Source organism: Corythoichthys intestinalis, chromosome 17 (genome assembly GCF_030265065.1).
Source record: "Corythoichthys intestinalis isolate RoL2023-P3 chromosome 17, ASM3026506v1, whole genome shotgun sequence".
In the NCBI taxonomy this organism is placed as follows: domain Eukaryota; kingdom Metazoa; phylum Chordata; class Actinopteri; order Syngnathiformes; family Syngnathidae; genus Corythoichthys; species Corythoichthys intestinalis.
The window spans coordinates 29333137-29351275 of record NC_080411.1 but is presented as its reverse complement, the minus strand read 5'-3'; the positions used below and the strand labels follow the sequence as shown (position 1 = coordinate 29351275).

Here is an 18139-nt window from a genome sequence, read left to right as displayed (position 1 = left end):
GCATTGCTGACAGTGGCTCTCCTGCTGCCTTTACCACAATACAATAACAAAAGGAATAGAAAATAAAATGCCTATTTATAAAAAAAAAAAAAATCGCACAAATGTGCCCCAGCAAACCATAAGCTGAAGGCAGTAGGCGCGTGCCCACTTCTAGCTAACTCATTACCTACAGGCAACTCGTAACCTACAAGTAACACAATATTTCCGCCCTGCCGTCTACTGGCAAATTCCTAATCTACAGAAGGCCGCCCTCTGCCGGCTAACGCCTAACTATAAGTTCGCATTTAATTAATCAGCTCTTATACAAAAAATTTAAAAAACTAAAATCAGGCTCAGAATCGATAGATACTGGCGCATACTACATATGTACCAAGTTTCAAGACAATTGGTTTATGAATGATGGAAGAGTAGAACTTCAAAGTAAGTGCCCACAAGAACAACAACAACCTGAGTGGCGACTTGACAGGCTTTTAGCCTGTTAAAAACAATCACACAGCTGCTAGTAGGAAGTAGAGAAAAAAAGCAACTAACGGAAGCCTACATCTTTTTGTAATTTTACTATTCTCTTTGATTATTTTGCTGCGATCTGGATTTTTTTTTTTCTGGCAGGATTGTCACGGAGATTAAGGCCTGCTGCCACTACTGTGTCAATCATGATGTTTCCGCACCAAACTTAACTGTAATAAACACACAGAGGTGGGTAGTAACACGTTACATTTACTCTGTTACATGTAGTTGAGTAACTTTTTGAGAAAAATGTACTTCTTCGAGTTTTTACCACGCAATAATTTTAAATTTTACTTGAGTAGATTTGTGAAAAACAAACAATACTTACTTCGCTACTTTGGGCTACACGAGAGTTGTTACATTTTTTCTCTATATTATACATATTGAGTTTATTTTTGCCAGAGATACCGACAGCGGCTGTTGGTTTCAACAACGAGACGTCGCAATAATAACCACATGACTCCATTATACCATTCAGAGGTAACAATGTTTTTTCTCCACTAGAGGGCACTCATGCTGTGTTGTTCTGGCCAGAATTTGATGATTTTTGCGTAATCCTTTTGGCCTGATATGGTCAGGTAATAGGTTATAGTACAGTCCAGTGGCACCTCTGTTTACGAATGTCTCTACATACAGAATTTTCAGGTCAAGACATGCCTCAATGGGGAAAATATTGCCTCTTGTTGTGAAAGAAATTTCAGGATATGGAAGGCAAAAATACAGTATGGCTGGTACTTGCAGCTCCCAGAACGTAATATACTTATAGCTGCTCTCCCATTGGTTATTGCCTAGCATTCCTGGCATCCAATTGGCTAAGAGGGACCTCTACTGTATGTGTATGTGTCTATCCCAGCGTCCTTTTGATTCACCCCTCATGTTCTGATAGCTTTACATAGGTGTATTAACTTGCACAACTCTCATTTTGTCTATTGTGCAATAATCTAATTGTAACATGTATTTGTTACATGTTTTGACGCATTTTTATTCATTATAAGATATTTATGTCTGAATTTTGGGGGGCTTGGAACGGATTAGGGCATTTATATGGAAAACGCGTCTCTAATTACAGAATTTTCAAGTTATGAAACTACTGTCATTACCAACTAATTGCATAAGTAGAGGTACCGCTTTATAATAATGACTGGTCACGTAGATGAATTTGTGCTGAGAAAAAAAACAACATTAATATTATTTTTAACCGGACATTGCAAGCATTTACTCACAATGTTACTCATTACTTGAATATTATTTTCAACATATACTATTTTACTTGTATTTGAGTAAATATTTGGATGACGTGAGGGTCGCCACGGAGCCAGAAATTTGATTTATTTTTTGGGGGCAGATGGGGGTCAAAATAGCTGAACTGCAAAGAAAACTGTTCCGGTCAGTTATTTTTATAACACATACAAAAACTGATTTTAATTCAAAGTTTTTGTTTTTCAATGATTTGCAAAATAAAAGTTAACAAAAACAGCTATAACCCCAACCTCCATCTCCTAATTTTTATTATCCCTCATTTTCTCACATACTAAATGCCAAATCTCAATTTTAACTACTTAAGAACATAGAATGTTTATTAAAATTGAAGATAATGTAAACATTTACTTTTTGTTGTGTTTTTAAAATAATATATCAGTAACATACATTCAGAAAAATAGGTACAAATGACTTATATTATGCAATGTGAAATGGAATATATTTTGAAGATCGCGCAAACATTGACTTTTTTAAATCATAAGGAAATAAATAAATAGCCTAACATAAATGAACAAATTAAGTCCAAAGTGCACATTGACAGCGAAGATGTTCTGAAGCTCCCCATCAGAGCACATAAAACTAAATATGATGAATAAGCCACCTTAACTCTCTCCTTGCTCTTAAAGATTTGATGCATTTTCTTTTGCATTGCCCTTTTTTTTTTGCTGTTTCAGAAAACATGTACATTTGAACCAATCAGAGCTAACTATCTCTGCTGATCACATGTCAGTATGTCAGCCAAATGAACGGATAAATGAGTCCAGGCGTTTTGCTTTGCTGCGTGCATTCGCACATTGATGTGACTCGTGATCGTCAGACTCAGATAACTAAAGCAGCTGGGGAAACCTCCATGCCGTCTGTGGAATAAAATAAATAATAAATATCGGTGGAAACGGATTACGCTACACAAGCACTTTATTATGCTAGTTGTTAACACTTGTGTATGTAAATCTGATGTTGGTAGATTGTTTTTCATCTTGGAGATGAAACGCATGTGTGGCAGCTTTGTATTTTTTCCTGACCGTTCCCGCCCACTTTCACCCCTACTCTTACTTGAGTCAAAATTTTGCCTGATCTGGCCACCTTTGTAAACACATTGTTCCGCGTTTCATCATAAATGCTTTTTAGACCCTCCCCTTGCCCACTCGGGCCCCTTACGCCCGCATGACTGGTTGCGGGATATTCATTCATTTATTTTCCGAGCCGTTTATCCTTCGCGGGAGTTTCGGGGTATTGAACATCAATAAACCTTTCAGTCAAAACCCAGGGAGAAACCCATCATTTCAAAAGGTTGTTTGATAAATAGTAACGCATTGTCCGATGAGGGCGGTGATACGTTCATGGCTGGTCGTCTCCGCTCGTCGGAGCTGTGATGTAATTTACAGCAAGCGCACCACCTTGTCACCTCGCCTCCATGCTGTAAAATCCTGCATTTGTTTCAAGGCAAAAGAATAACGTGGCAGACGGCGGTTCGTCGCAAGTATTGACCTATTTTAATGTTTTTGGGCTGCTTCTTAATTTTCATAGACAATGATATAAACCTCAAGAGTATAAAAGAACGTTTTAGTCCATGCGCCGTCGCGACGTGTACGTCGTAGAGTCAAAATTGGACACGCCTCGCGTGCAGTTAGCTTAGCTGATAGCATCACAAAGTCACGTCAACTTAGCTGATACGACAGCTTCCTTTATCTCTCTATCCTTCTGACCTATCAATGCAATTTATGTGCTACTGTGTTGCTGTAAACTCCTCATTAATTTAGTCAACTGAGACCCGTGAACGTCTTTTATTCAAGATTCATGGTTGAAAGTGCGCTTGTCTTGACTCCACAAGTGAGCCTCGATGTAGGGAGGGGCGGGGCTTCTTATTCATGGTTGAAGCAACAGTGTGGGTCGACTGTATGTTTGGAGGTGGATTATGTAATTTAATAAGTTAGACCAGTGTTCTCCGACCTTTATTTAGCCAGTGTACATATTTCACAGAAGATCTCACGGTGCAACACTAAACAAAACTGTCACCAATTGTAAACCGAGTAGTACGTTGACTCAATGGTCTCATTTAATACGTTTCCTCGTATGTCAAATAAGTTTTCGAGGGGTGCCCAACATCACAATTTTAAAGAAAGTGAACAAATCCTTCTAAAACAAGTTTAAAATAACTTATTGCCGCCCGTCCAGCTCCCAGACGATTCCGTCCTGAGACATTACAGGTACAACCAATGAGCGCGCATGCCCTCTATTGGCCAAGTCGGAACCTACAGCTAGTGATGGCCAAATGAAGCTTCCTGAACCCTTGAAGCTTTCCAGCCAATGGGTTAGTAAAAAGGTTAATTACTCAAGGCTTCATGTGGCTTGGCTGGCCAAAACGTTCATGGTCATTTTAACTCTCAGTGACGACCTCTTGGCTTGAGTGGCGACTAGGGGTGTGACAAAATATCGAAACGGTGATATATCGTGATACTCTGTATCCCAATAGGTTATGGATATGCACCTGCAAAGAATCGAGATATAGTTTTAAAAAGGTGTCAATGTTTAAACAAAAAACAAAAAAGGAACCAACAAGCTGCTACCAAAATCTTCCACCTTAATAGTGTCTCAGTTAACTCTACAGCTGCCATTGACGGTGCTCGACGCCCAATCCATTTAGACTGGGACGTGCGTTCATTCGAAACCAGAGCATTCACAGTAATTCTGTCCGATTTTCGGAGCATTTACAGGTCACTCGCTGTTCATTTTAAGGCATTTACAGGTCGTTTCCTGTTGAGTTTGAGTCACTGCCTATTAGGGGTGTAACGGTACACTAAAATCTTGGTTCGGTATGTACCTCGGTTTTGAGGTACCGGTAGTAGTATTGATGCAGGAGGGTCGCGTCTCACGTCAAATAATAAACTCTGCCGTTCTTTTTGCGTGCGTCATGTTGAGCCGCTAACACGCGGCCGCACTGCGACTGGTGTGCATTGGCTAATTGACTTTAACGCCCGCGTTTCACTGCGTTCTCGCGGCGGCCATGTTGTCGCGCTGTTGACGTTTCTGGGTTATACTGTCGTACCGTGTTGGTCCTCATTATAGTAGAGAAGACGGAGTAAATATAATGTACACAAAGAAACTGTAACCCGATCGACTCACAGCCTCGAAAAGTAAGGGTTACATTACGTCAGAAACTCGTTCGGTACGCCTTCGTTCCGAACCGAGCACCACGTACCGAAATGGTTCAATACAAATACATGTACCGTTACACCCTTACTAAATACTGTATTAGACATCAATTAATGATTCAAAGCTAAAAATGATACACATTTCGAATAATAAATATAATTACCTTCTTTTCATGGCTGGGTTGAAACAAAAGCGGTTGCGTGGTGTCTGTAAACAGGGGTCTTCAGGGTAAAACGGACAAATTAAAAATAGTTTGGAGGCTGAATGCGCCATTAAACTGCTATGGCAGCATATAGACATATTGTTCTACCAAACAAATCCGTTCTTGTGGCATAAAATACAGCAGTTTATTTTAAAGAGGGGTCCAAGAGCAGAAACTGCTTTTTCAGCCTTGTCTGCGTATACATCGTTAGAATATACCCTCCAAATTTCATTCTGATTCGTCCACGAATAACTGAGGGGTACCGATTTTATTTTGGGTCCTCTTCAACAAGAAAAAGAACCAAGAACATAAAGAACAAAGCAGACGATGTAGAACAGTTACCAATCCTGCCAGCTTTCCCTGCTGCTTGGATACCATTTTTTTAAACTGCTATAGGTGTTGTAAAATTAAACAAAGGTCCCTATTTAAGGTGAATTAAAAAGGTGTAAGCTGAATAAGTAAGAATGGGTAACTTCTTGCATTGTGCAAAAATGTCGGAATAAGTAATATTAGCTAATTTCTTACATCACACTTTTCTATCAAGGTACACATTGGTTGTAACGTAATAAATAAAATAATTTTTGTTCTTTACACTTGATAATATATATTTTAGAGCTGAAATGAATACTTGAGCAACTCGAGTAACTCGAGTTTAAAAACTGATCCGAGTAATTTTATTCTCCTCAAGGAATCATTTATTTTGACAGCTCTAAGCATCACGTTTTGCCCGGACTACTTTTAATGCGGGACAACACGCTGATGTCACATGCGTAGAGGAACAAGCAATAAAAAAAATATACAAAAACCTTTCTGCAGCCGACAGCCGCTACAAACTACGCTGTTGTTGCTAAAAACTAGCCCGCATGATGCGGTGGTAGCAGGTAGCATCTGATGCATCTTATAGATACAGTGTTTCCCACCAATGAACGAGACTGTGGCGGCCCGCCACAGTCTCGTTTGGGCCCGCCACAGTCTCGTTTGCCCTCCCCACCCCCCAACGCCGGGAAAAAAAAAAAAAATACTAATCAGATGCGTCAGTCAGCCGATTACACAGCTGTAGCCCACTCCACTCTACTACCCGCGCGAGCGAGAGCAGCATTTTAGAGTAGTATTTTATTTATTTATTTAAGGGACGCAAGGGGAACGAGTAGGAAGAATGGGAGAACGAGCGAGATAGCGAGAGATAGCGGTCGCATGTCTTAGCAGCCCGCTGTTATTTTGTTACTGTTTTTCTTTATTATTGTTACCACAATCAAGTGGGTAAGCAAATACAGACTTCTCTCCTTCTTCCCTATATCCGGGGCATTACAATAGTTTGGATCGGACTTTTTGTCAGAACACCGTCTTGGACGGAAAGCAAACTTTGATTGAACTTGCGCGGAGAGGCGGGGCCCAAAATAAAGCCTTGCTCTATTTTCAGAGCGTTGGTCACAGTAAAGTATTTATTAGTTCAAGCAGAGTAAAATGATACATATTCACGGTACAAGAACGTCGTTTCCGTGTCCATCGATTGGTAAGAAAAGGCTGTTTGTACGAGTGACGTGTGGGCGCTCCCGTCGGGGGGACATTTCGCGTGGAATGGCTATTTTTCGGCACAACACCGACGCGCCAACTTCAGACAGGAGTTGGATAAATGCGCCCCCCCCCCCCCCAATTTCGCGAGCTCTGGGACACTCGAAAAATGACTCTCATACCTCTCCTTGCTAAGTTAATGGTACCTCGATGTGCGTTTGTGTGGAAATTTAGTTCACGAACAACGGGGAAAAAACTATTCACCTTCTCACCGAATCAAGAAAAACTCTTTACACGGCCATTAGAATTCCCCCAGTCCTGTAAATGGGTCAGTTGACAGAAGGACTGTTATTGTTGTGGTAATGTAGTACTTATGAGGGTCAAATAAAAAGGAAAAAGGAGGGCTACGACGGTGGTCTGAAACCCGCGGCTCTTGGGCCGCATGCGGCTCTTTAGTGCTGCTTCGGAGCTTTTTTTTTTTTTTTTTTTTTTAATGGAAAAAGATGGGGGAGGGAAATATATTTTTTGTTTTAATAGGATTTCTAGGAGGACAAACATGATACAAACATTCTTTCAATTCATTAATATTGTAATGAAGTTAAACTTGTGGTGTCATCGTACAACAGAGTAGTCACGTGGTGCGCTATAGGATCCACTGCAGGGAAAATAAACATTTAATCATGAAGGCTAATTATGTATTTCTAGCCAACTTAGTCATTTTTATAGTAGGCTAATATAGCTAGCTTTTTTTGGGGGGGGGGGGGGGGTCAAATATGGCTCTTTCAACAGTTTGGGTTGCCAACCCTGAGTCACTACGAGATGTAAGTCGTACTATTGCTACGAGAAAAAAAGTCTCATTATTACATAGGGTAACGTAGCTGTAATCAGCAACGCATTTTACATACATGTACCGTAGCTGAGAGCTATAACATTAGCCTAGCTAATGAAATATTTCAAATATATCTTTGTTATGGTTCTTCTTGGGGGAAAAAAAATAATGAAAAAAAAAAAAAAAAAATCGCCGTGGCACGACATGGTTTGGCTGTCCGACTCCGATGCAGCCCACCACCACAGTTTCAAAAAATCCTATGGTCAGAGACCCTCCCACCACAGTCTCCTAAAATCCTGTGGGAAACACTGAGATATCACATGTATGTTGAACTAGATGCTAAATGACAGAGTCAGCGGTGTTAGTAAACAGCCGCCATCTTAAAGCAGTACACTTCTCAGCGCTAATAAATAAGATAAGCGTTACTGTCACTCGCTCACGTACATAACGTTAGCCCTGCGGAGGGCTAGGTTTCTATTAAGACCACTGTCGATGCGTGGCTAACGTGTCTTACATAAGGCTTTATTTAATCTGTGAAACAAAGCGTTGTAGAGTGATGAGGGTGTAAAATGAAAATATGATGAAGCTAACTGTCAATTTTAGCTCAGTAGTCATTGCTGGATAAAACACCAAGTAGCACTGGCCCCTAATGTGCTCCAATACAGCAGGTATCATACTGTAACATTGACAAAGAGTCACCCGCTTCGTTAGGTTGCAATTATTTCTTTTTTGGAAACTTGTGGAACGACAACAACAACAGGAAGGCACGTCTCTCGCTCTCCCGCACCTCCCTCACCCCCGCACGTTACGCGGCGCATTCAGGAAGGCATGCAAATATCCCCACCATATTATAACCTGATATGTTACAATACATTTATTTTGAACACTGCAAAAACTCAAACTCCTATCAGGACTTACAGTTTAGACTAACTTAAAACTTACAACTCAAAAATGGCTTGACACAAATGGAAATTCAATTGAAACACGTGGGGAAAAACACCTAACTTTTAAGTGATGTGTGTTATCAAGCGTAATGGCATTTTTAGGTAAGAAATATATATATATATATATATATATATATATATATATATATTTTATAAGAGCTAAAAGTTTTTGGAGTGAAAGCAGTGAATTGGTCTTTTTTTATTCTAGTCACATCTGAGAGGCAATTGTTGGCTGTTTTCAACAATTTACATCGAAAAAAAGACATTGATAGACTGAAAATGGTTCAATATTAAATGAAATGTCTTTTTTTCTCACGCATATTTATAATTGCTCTTTACCCTAAAAAATGTTTTTTCCGATTACTCCATTAATCGATAGGATTTTCAATCGATTACTCAATTACTAAAATATTCGATAGCTGCAGCCCTAATATATTTTATGGTCTGGTGCTGCAGGTGGAAAACACAATGGAGGTGCAAATTGAACAGCAGGATGAAGACCTCACATTTAGCACCACAGATACCAATGGTAAGATGAGTACACAATATTTTTAGTTCTCCAGATAGCTTCAATAGTAAATATGAAGCTTTACAGTGCACCATCGCCAATCACAAGAGTTTGTGACTAACACCGCCAATAGTAGATGCCCCACCCAAATACTTAAAATTCAACTGTATAAACAGGATAAATGCAACTATGATGGCAAATCGCTCTATCGTTCCAAATTTTTAGCTCTATCCGCCAATATTTTCTCGCGTCAGCTTTCAACATTCTTTTTAACATGTGACTCAAGGAAGACCAACCATGTCAATTCCAATGTTGGTGACTTTTGTTAGTTTACCAACTCGCTTTGTCTGGCGTCGAACCCACAAGAAACATTGACTGTTTGTCAATTGCTGATGCTGAGCCTTAACTGGATTTTCATCCGGCTGTGTATTATTGGTCTTTTTTCCTTTTTTTTTTTTTTTTTTTTTTTTTTTTTTAAAGAAATTTTTATATAATATATGGGGAAAATCATTAATAATGGTGTTTAGAATCATTATGGGTTAATTTCATATCCAAATGTGTAGTTCTCCTAACATCTTCAAAGTGTATAGCCACACTGGCTCACTTGAAAAAGAAAAAATAGATCATTCCTGGCTGGTGCTACATAGCAGATGGTGGAAGGATACTGCTGTGCTGTGACTCCCAAGCACATTTTTTTTTTTTGAGAACGCAGTTGATCCAAGTGGTTTTCATTCTGTGCTTGGCCAACATCTGATACACAGTGAATACACTTTTTCCTCTGTTCATGCACATATGTAGCAGCTACAACAGCTCAGCAAGCACTTAGCCTACCACCATAATGGAATACAGGTCTACCTTGACTTAACACTGTTAAAGTTTAATAGTAGTTAAGCTGTTACATGATCCATATTCTTTTCGCTTTAGTTAGTGAAGTGAGGAAAAAAAATCCGCAATTAATATGCTGTTATGCTGTCTTGTGAGTACTTGGACTAGAGGTGTCCCGATCCGATATTTGGATCAAATCGGACGCCGATATGGGCAAAAAAATGCGCATCGGTATCGGATCGGCTGACACGGAAAAATTTCGATCCAGACTTCCGATCCAGTTTTTTTTTGAAAAACCGGTCCAGTTTTTCCAGCGCACCGATATACATAATCCATTCCAGTTTTTGCTTCGGTTTCCCTAAAATCCGGTCCGTATTTTAGGGCACTCCTTCAACACACCACATTACCGTCTCCCAATTACTATCGGTAAAAATGTCAGCTGTGTGGGATCATTTCACCTTAAAGGACGACAAAGACGAAGAGGCAGAGTGCAACATATGCCACAATAAAGTCAAGCGTGGTGGTAAAGCTGTAAGAAGTTTTAATACAACCAACCTAATAAAGCATTTAGCGACATACCACCACAAACAATATAAGGAGTATGTTAAAAAAAAAAACGAAGACAAAAAGAAAGGTCCTACGCAACTAACACTGGCAGAAACTTTTGTTATGCGTGACAAACTGGCACTCGACAGTCCCAAAGCCCAGGGAATAACGAGTCATTGCCGAAGAATTCATTCTGGATGACAAGCCATTATCTCTCGTGAGTAAAGACACACCATCCAACACTTTTATGCTGCATTCCAGAGAAGTGGGGAATGCTTTGAGGTCGGAACTGGTACCATCCGAGTGGGATAAATCCGACTTCCCACTTCTCTGGAATGCAGCATAAACATCATGCTTGTCTAATAGATACCATTTGTATATAGAACTAGATGCAAAATGACAGACTCGACGCCGTTAGCAACACATGCATTGAAAACTACGTGTGTTAGTAAACAGCCGCCATCTTAAAGCAGAAGACTTCCCTAGTAGGCTGTTGTGAACTTGTCAAGCGAACCTAATTAACTTTTTATCTAAAATACTCCTAAATTGGCAAAATCTTGACTTGAATCTATCTTCAAAACAGTTTTAAAACTTTCACATGTCAAAAGTAGACAGAAGGGAAATTATGGAATAACGGGAGCAATTTTAACAACTTTAACAGTTGATTCGCAAAATTAAATTAATTGAATGTAGTTTAAAGCTGCTGATACAGAATGGGGACTTGAGTATTTTATTTACTGTTTTAAAATGTTAACTTGATACTGAAATAGTCGTTTATTTAAACCTGAGAGGCTTTTTATACAATTTTTGTAACTAATGCACGAAACATTAAAAGCATCTAATAGCTTGGGAAGTTTGTGGGATTTTCCACTGACAGTTTACAATATTATTTGCACGTTTTACTCACTGACTATGCCATTTCTCTTGGTTATTTAGAATGTTTTGTGTTTGTCATTGAATAAACAGGTCAATTTCTTGTTACCAACCATTGTGTGTTATTCAAACTCACCTAATTCAGCTGGGTAGTTGTTATCAAGAGTACTAAAACCCTTTTCAACATGAGTCTGACAACTAAGTAAGGAGGCTAAATAACTTTAAACTTTAATAAATGCTCAGATAGGCCGGTATCGGTATCGGCCAGTATCGGTATCGGATCGGAAGTGCCAAACAATATCGGTATCTGATCGGAAGTGCAAAATCCTGGATCGGGACATCCCTAACTTGGACAGTGATGTCTTTATCAGGACAAACAGCTACTCATTGAATAACTCTTCAATTTGAGGGAGCACATCTCAAAGTGCGTGTAGTGGAGAGAATAGAAACATTAAAAGCATTTGAACTCACGGAAACAGCGCTTCCATCACGATACTATATTTACTGTGTATATTGTGTGGTAACATAAACTGTATGAGTGCCTGGTGTTCATGGCTTGAAAGCTTACTGGTCAAATGTGGGTGCAGCTATCATGTAAATGAGTCACACTGCTCACATGTGTACACGATCAAACTCTTTGTATGCATTTAAAAATTCAATTTTCCGTAAGCATCTAAATTGTATCCATAAACCAGACTTTTGATCAGCCCTAACATTGTTATTCATTATCACGTCTCCGGTGGTTTCCCTTGCTAGGTAAACGTCCGGCAGAGGACATGGACGAGGAGCATGCCTTCAAGCGCTCGCGCAACACTGATGAGTTGTTGGAGCTGCGTGTGCTGCTCCAGAGCAAAGTAAAGAAGCAATCTGTCACTTTTCTTCTTCTTAATATTTCTGACAATGAATCCCACTCCCTTGTTTTTTCCTCACAGAACGCAGGTGCTGTTATAGGAAAGGGCGGCAAGAACATAAAAGCTCTCCGCACAGACGTGAGTAAACAAATAAGATTATTAATGATTTCTTTATGAAGTATCCCATCTGCCAACTCTAATTGTAACATGGGAATGCATTGATATCTTTTGTCTGTTAAAATGTAGGGATGGGCAAAATACTCAATCATTGAATTATTTGTCATTTTGAAAATATGATTTGAACCACATGGGTGAAACCATCCCTGGATGTTCTGCACCCTTATGCGATAGTAGTGTGCCCAAAAAATCGATTATTAGAGGCATCGAGATTCGATACGTGACGAGTCGGTAACGATGATTTTCCCTAATAACTTTATGACTGCCGCTAGTAGTGGAACGAAATTCAAGACACATCTGCCGCCCGGACACCTTTAACGGACGCACGCACGCACGCACGCACAATGTTATGATGGCTGCAGCTGAAGTTATTGAGCGAGAGATTTACTTATGTTTTAAAGACTTGGAAATAAATTTGTGTCAGAGACGGGCAAGGACCCGGCGGTCACGCTTTGGGTCCTCTTCTGTGCGCATGTTATTTTTTAGAACGAGAGGTGAAGAGAGATAGTTCATTGCTCCTTGTCTTTCAGTTGTCCAGCTATAGGTTCAAGCAGTCTTAATTGGAAAAAGTCCCTAGTGTTTTGCTAAGTCCTGTGTACGTCTATCAGGGGTGAGTACACGAACCCTCTTGTGCTGTTTAGCTTTCATTGTTGTCAATTTGTGCGTTGTTTGGTGGTGTACAAAACTTACTCCAGATGCAGAGCGTCTAAAATCAGGACTAAGTACAGCGGTAACAATACAAACATGCGAAATAGTACCGAAATCTGTGAAAACAAAGTACTTGGTTAAAATAAGTCCTATTTTTTCTAAATACACTTTGTTTCCAGAAAATGTGGAATTCATTCCACCAGTGTAAATTTTATTGTATTGTTCAGAGAAATAAGTACGGTCTTTGAAACAGCTAATGTTTTTCCACCTTCTTGTGAAAAAGAGCATCTTAAGGTCAGCTGTTGGTTTGGATAGGCATTTTGAGAAATAAGTACTGCCTTTAAAATGATTAATGTCTTTGCACTTTCTTGAAAAAAAAAACAAAGCAGCTTAAGGGCAGCATTTTGTTTTTGGGCATGTTTCCATCGTTCCTGTTGAATCATTAGGATATTTTAAATAAATAATGGACATAAATTTGTTCGGCTACTTTATTAAATAATGATGCATCGATAATCGTGATCATCATCAATACCATTATCATCGTTCAATAATTGAATCGTAGCGCCCCGAATCGTAATCTAATCGAATTGTGGGGTGCCTAAGATGGCACACCCTTATTATGCAACATCCGCCATTTTGAATTCAACACAGAATTCTGCATGACATTAAAACTAAAATGTTTATCCTTTATTTTTTGCTCCCGAAAACCTTACAACTATTCTGATGAAAAAGGTTTGTTTCTTGTCAGCATTGCTTTTAAAAAATAATTTAAGACTGTCATATTGTCAAGTGCACTCATCACGAAATGTTGCAAAAATTACTCATGTTGTAGACCCTGCATATTCATAATTCAGGACCTGCTCATTCAACTATTCACGATTGTATTTATCAAAATATGAAAAAAAAACAAAGTTGTTTTATCAAATATGACACTTGTTCTTTAATTTTTTTAAATTAGAAAAATATTGGTGGGAACATACTCATGAAAAAGGTTTACTGTTTATTAAAGAATGGTTAGGTTTGGGGAAAGCTTTTTTCAATGCAATTCCATTCTTGTATTTTTTTGTTTTTGTTTTTGCTTGTATGAAGTAGGACTTTGCTGTCTAAGGAAAATGTAGTAAATAATAAATAAAATAATAAACTATTTCAGACAGTGTCAGTACTTGTGGTACATTCCAACTGACCACCCAAAATTCATCAGGGCAGCTGGAAGGTGTATGAGCACCAAACTTTAAGTAATCCCTGGATTTATGAACGATTATGCCCATCCCTATATGTAAAACAGTACTACTTTAAATTTTTTTAAAAACATTTGCCAAAAATAACATCGCTCCATATTTTGCTAAAATGCCGACGATCTGTTTAATGTGATGCATGAAAAAATCCAGTGGGGAAACATTGTGGCCATCTCTGATCATTTGTGTTGACCTGGCCACATTTTCCTGTTCATTTCACATTTTGCCTAAAAACGTCAAAGTTCAGCGTGCATTCAATTAAAGATGTATTCCTTCTCCCCCCTCTTTCCCCCTTGTCCTTTCTTTGTTTTTTTAATGTTTTATTTTTTTGTGAATTTTTTGGTCACCTTCTGCCCGTTGCCCATGTACTGGACCGACATGCCCCTCCTGCGTTGGCCCAACCCAACCCCTGAACGCCCGTCCGCCCACCTGCCACACCCTGGTCGACCTTGCCCATAAACCGTGCCCCTAACATGTGATTGAATTCCCTCCCCCCGCCCAATGCTGCCCAACCACCATCACCTCCACCTCCATGCAGTACAATGCCAGTGTGTCAGTCCCAGACAGCAGTGGCCCAGAGCGGTATGTCCCACCAGTTATTGCCTCACTGCCTGATGACAACGTCATGAATAAGCTGCCTTCTGTTTTTCGCTGCTGCGTCTATATTTTATACAAATGATGACATTGCCCCCCCCTACACCGGCAAATCCCCCTTATATACCTTCCCCAACCCCCTCCCACATGTCCTCTTGATGTTTCTGTCCATTTCTTAAACGTCTTTTCCAATTTAACTATGACATATGATGTTATGTTAACTGTCCAATTCAAGTTTTGCAAGGGAGGCAGACTTTTTTTTTATTTCACTTAAACCCCAACCATGGAACTCTTTCTGACCTCCATCTTCCGCATTGAACCCATGATATCTACACTTTTCACTCATCTATCTAATGTCGCTTTGCAGCTCTCCTAACCCCGACCTGCTATTAACATGGTGCTTACTGTATTTTTCGAACTATAAGTCGCACCAGCCGTAAAATGCCCAATGAAGAGGAAAAAAACATACATAAGTGGCACCGGAGTATAGGTCGCATTTTTGGGGGAAATTTACTTGATAAAATCAAACACATAGACCAGATATCAGATTATCTTGAAAGGCAATTTAAAATAAAATACAATAGAGAAGAACATGCTGAATAAGTGTACAGTATGATAATGTTACATGATGCATGAACAACAAAATGCGAGCCAGTATGTTAACGTAAAATAGCTATTAAGAGTTTTTCAGTTAATTATAGCATAAAGAACATGCTAACAAGTTTACCAAACCATCAGTGTAACTCCAAAACACCAAAATAACATGTGAAATTATATAATAATGTGTTAATAATTCCACGTGTAAGTCAAACCCCCAGCCAAACTGCGACTTATAGTCCGAAAAATACGGTAATTTCAGCTCGTAGCGATGACTCGTATTACTATATTTAATTTTGTTAAATAACAAAAAAGGTTTAAAAGTACACATTTATAAAGAAAGGGAGCATTTTTATTATACAGGTCTAAAAGGAGATATCGAAAAAAAATAGAGACTGAACGAAGAAACCTAAATTTGTGTTTGAAGGGTAGAGTAATGCCAGGCCATACATATATAACAATTTAATGAAATGGTAGGCATTGCAATAACTAAGCTTTACATAATTTTCCACTGGTGCACCACTTTCTTGACCGCCTCAATGTCATAATTTAGGCAAATATTTACACGGAAAACACTCTGGTCCATTATGTCAAATCAAAGGAAACAATAAATACGATGGTAATGGACTTGTTCTGCTGCCTGAAAATGAAATTTATGCCGCTACGCAAACACAATCTTAAAATATTGGGACTATCATGAACGAAGGTTTGCTTCAGTTGTGTGGTTGTTGTGAAGTTCCAGTCTATAGTCCCCCGTTTTGCAGTTAAATTGCATGGTTTATTGGGTATTAGTCTTGGATTAGATTATCGTGGTCATTTCCAGAACGCTAAAAAAGAATAAACTGGCATTTAATGAGGAGTGAATTATTGCGACATCCAACTCAAGCACAAATATACTCTCCGATATTTAAAATATTTACAAAAGCACCAGCACCAACAACTACTGCGGACTCTAATGTGTTAAGCAGCTAACCATTAGCATGCTAACACAAATGATAAGAATTGAATTAAACTCGCCAATTCCCTCTTATTAGCAATTCTTTGACAATGACAAATGACTCATCTGTAGCAGTGGCGCTTGCAAGTTGAGTTAATGGTCGAGAAAAACGTGAATAAAAGCCAGGATAGCCAGGAAGTGGTCATCCTTATAGCTGGCAAACATTTTATCAATGCTGGTACTATTTTAGCCAATCAAAGGCAAGTATCCTGGACAGCTCAACTTTCCTTGCAACGTCATTAATATTTTTTTTTTAGCAAATATTTTCTATTTAAACTGGGAAAGCTAACAGTGAATAATCATGTTTCAGTGCAATTGACAGCAATTAATATACATTTGAACCACGAGAGGCCTTCTAGTTGAAATTGAATGGATGTCTATCGCAGCCAATTAATGTAGACGCCCCCCAACTACCCCCATCCCGCTAAACGTTGCTCTGAACCTGCCATACATCTTCCCCTTTCTTGCACCCTACGTCCTGTCCTGTACCATCTTGCAGTGGGTAACCACATGCATTTCCTTCCTCGCATTCTGCTGCCTCCCCACACCTACCATCCCCTTGTCACGTTGTGTCGACGGGACTTCTCAACTGGTCTTAATTTTCATTAGTACAGTGTTGTGCTTGCATTCCAACTTTTTCAAATTGACTGAGCTCTCCGCATTATAACATTTTAACTGGTAATATGAATTTCAAACACTTATATGGTACATGGCATTATTTATGTCCAACAGTTGAGAGTCACTGATTTCCACCCTTCCCCCTTCCTTCTTGCTGGCATTGTGTAGTAGGCTCTCACTTAAATTAAGTTTCCCATTTTGAATAGTTACATAACTTTATGTGAAAGAATTCCCCTCTTACGTGACCTCCTCTTAATTCTAGCCATTTGAAAACAGTCAGTCTTTCCAAGATAATCTTTTCTAAGTGCATGTTAACCGCTTGTGTAGTATTAGTGGGAAATAGCAAAGTCGCGGTTTTCCAACATTGAAGCCTCCTTGTCCAAGCCTTTCTATACGTTTCCTTGAACACTTGTTTTCTTTTCTTTGTTTCTCTTTACTTTTTGTGCCTTGGTGTGACACTTTGCTTTCATTTTGGATTTCCTGATAGGATCCTAAGCGTGAATGCCAACATCGACACCATTGGAGACATTCTGCTAAAGATCATACCAACTTTGGAGGAGGTAAAAATGAACTACTATCTGTTTGAGAATGATTTGTACAAGGAAACGATGGCTGATCTAGTATTCTCACAATACCAACATTCTGACTTTAACCGCATAAAGTACCTCCACACCGGTACTGAAATGTTACCTTGGTGAAAAACTAAATTACAGTGGTACCTCGACGTAGCGACCACATCGACATTCGCCGTAAAATTTAAATCGTCATTTGTCCGGCATGTGACAACATCCTCAAAATGTGAAGATTTATGGCAGCGTGGCAATTTCATTTTCCCGCGCAGCGGATTTTCTTGTGAGAGAAATCAACACAGGTCCTAAGAAGGTCAGTGCAGGTGGTGAAAAAAGGAAAAAGTTGGCGCTTAGCATTTAAATTATGATAGAAAAATATGAGCGTGGTGTGCGTGTCAGTCAACTGGCTCAACAATACGGCCGGAATATGTCTGCGATCTCGACGGTCCTCCTCCAACCTCCGTTCGCCAGTCTTTTATAAGTTTAGGTAACAATTCGGGGGGGTTGTGCATCAATAATCGATTTTTAATCGAAGCTTAGCCTCTGAATCGAATTGTGAAGTGCCCAAAGATTTCCACCTCTGATTATTGTTTGTATGTTTATTTATATTCCGATTTATATTCATTTATTTGCTCCGCTATGTGTAATTGCTGATTTTGAACTGTACCAACAGTATTTATGAAGGATTTTAGCT

The 18139-nt window shown here is 39.2% G+C and overlaps 1 protein-coding gene across 3 annotated transcripts in view; it reads left to right on the top strand.

Moving 5' to 3' along the window:
- The first annotated feature begins 3158 nt into the window (after nucleotides 1-3158).
- Nucleotides 3159-18139, top strand: part of hnrpkl (heterogeneous nuclear ribonucleoprotein K, like) — a 33055-nt gene continuing 18074 nt past the window's right edge. The window contains exons 1-6 of one of the 3 annotated variants that reach the window (XM_057819889.1): nucleotides 3159-3247; nucleotides 8864-8936; nucleotides 11916-12013; nucleotides 12092-12148; nucleotides 14609-14652; nucleotides 17364-17436. In XM_057819889.1, the coding sequence (XP_057675872.1) occupies nucleotides 8876-8936; nucleotides 11916-12013; nucleotides 12092-12148; nucleotides 14609-14652; nucleotides 17364-17436 (333 nt within the window). In that variant the 5' untranslated portion in view covers nucleotides 3159-3247; nucleotides 8864-8875. Of the gene's footprint in view, nucleotides 3248-8863; nucleotides 8937-9488; nucleotides 10504-11915; nucleotides 12014-12091; nucleotides 12149-14608; nucleotides 14653-17363; nucleotides 17437-18139 lie in introns of those variants that run through there. The other 2 variants (XM_057819890.1, XM_057819891.1) reach the window with 2 other exon arrangements.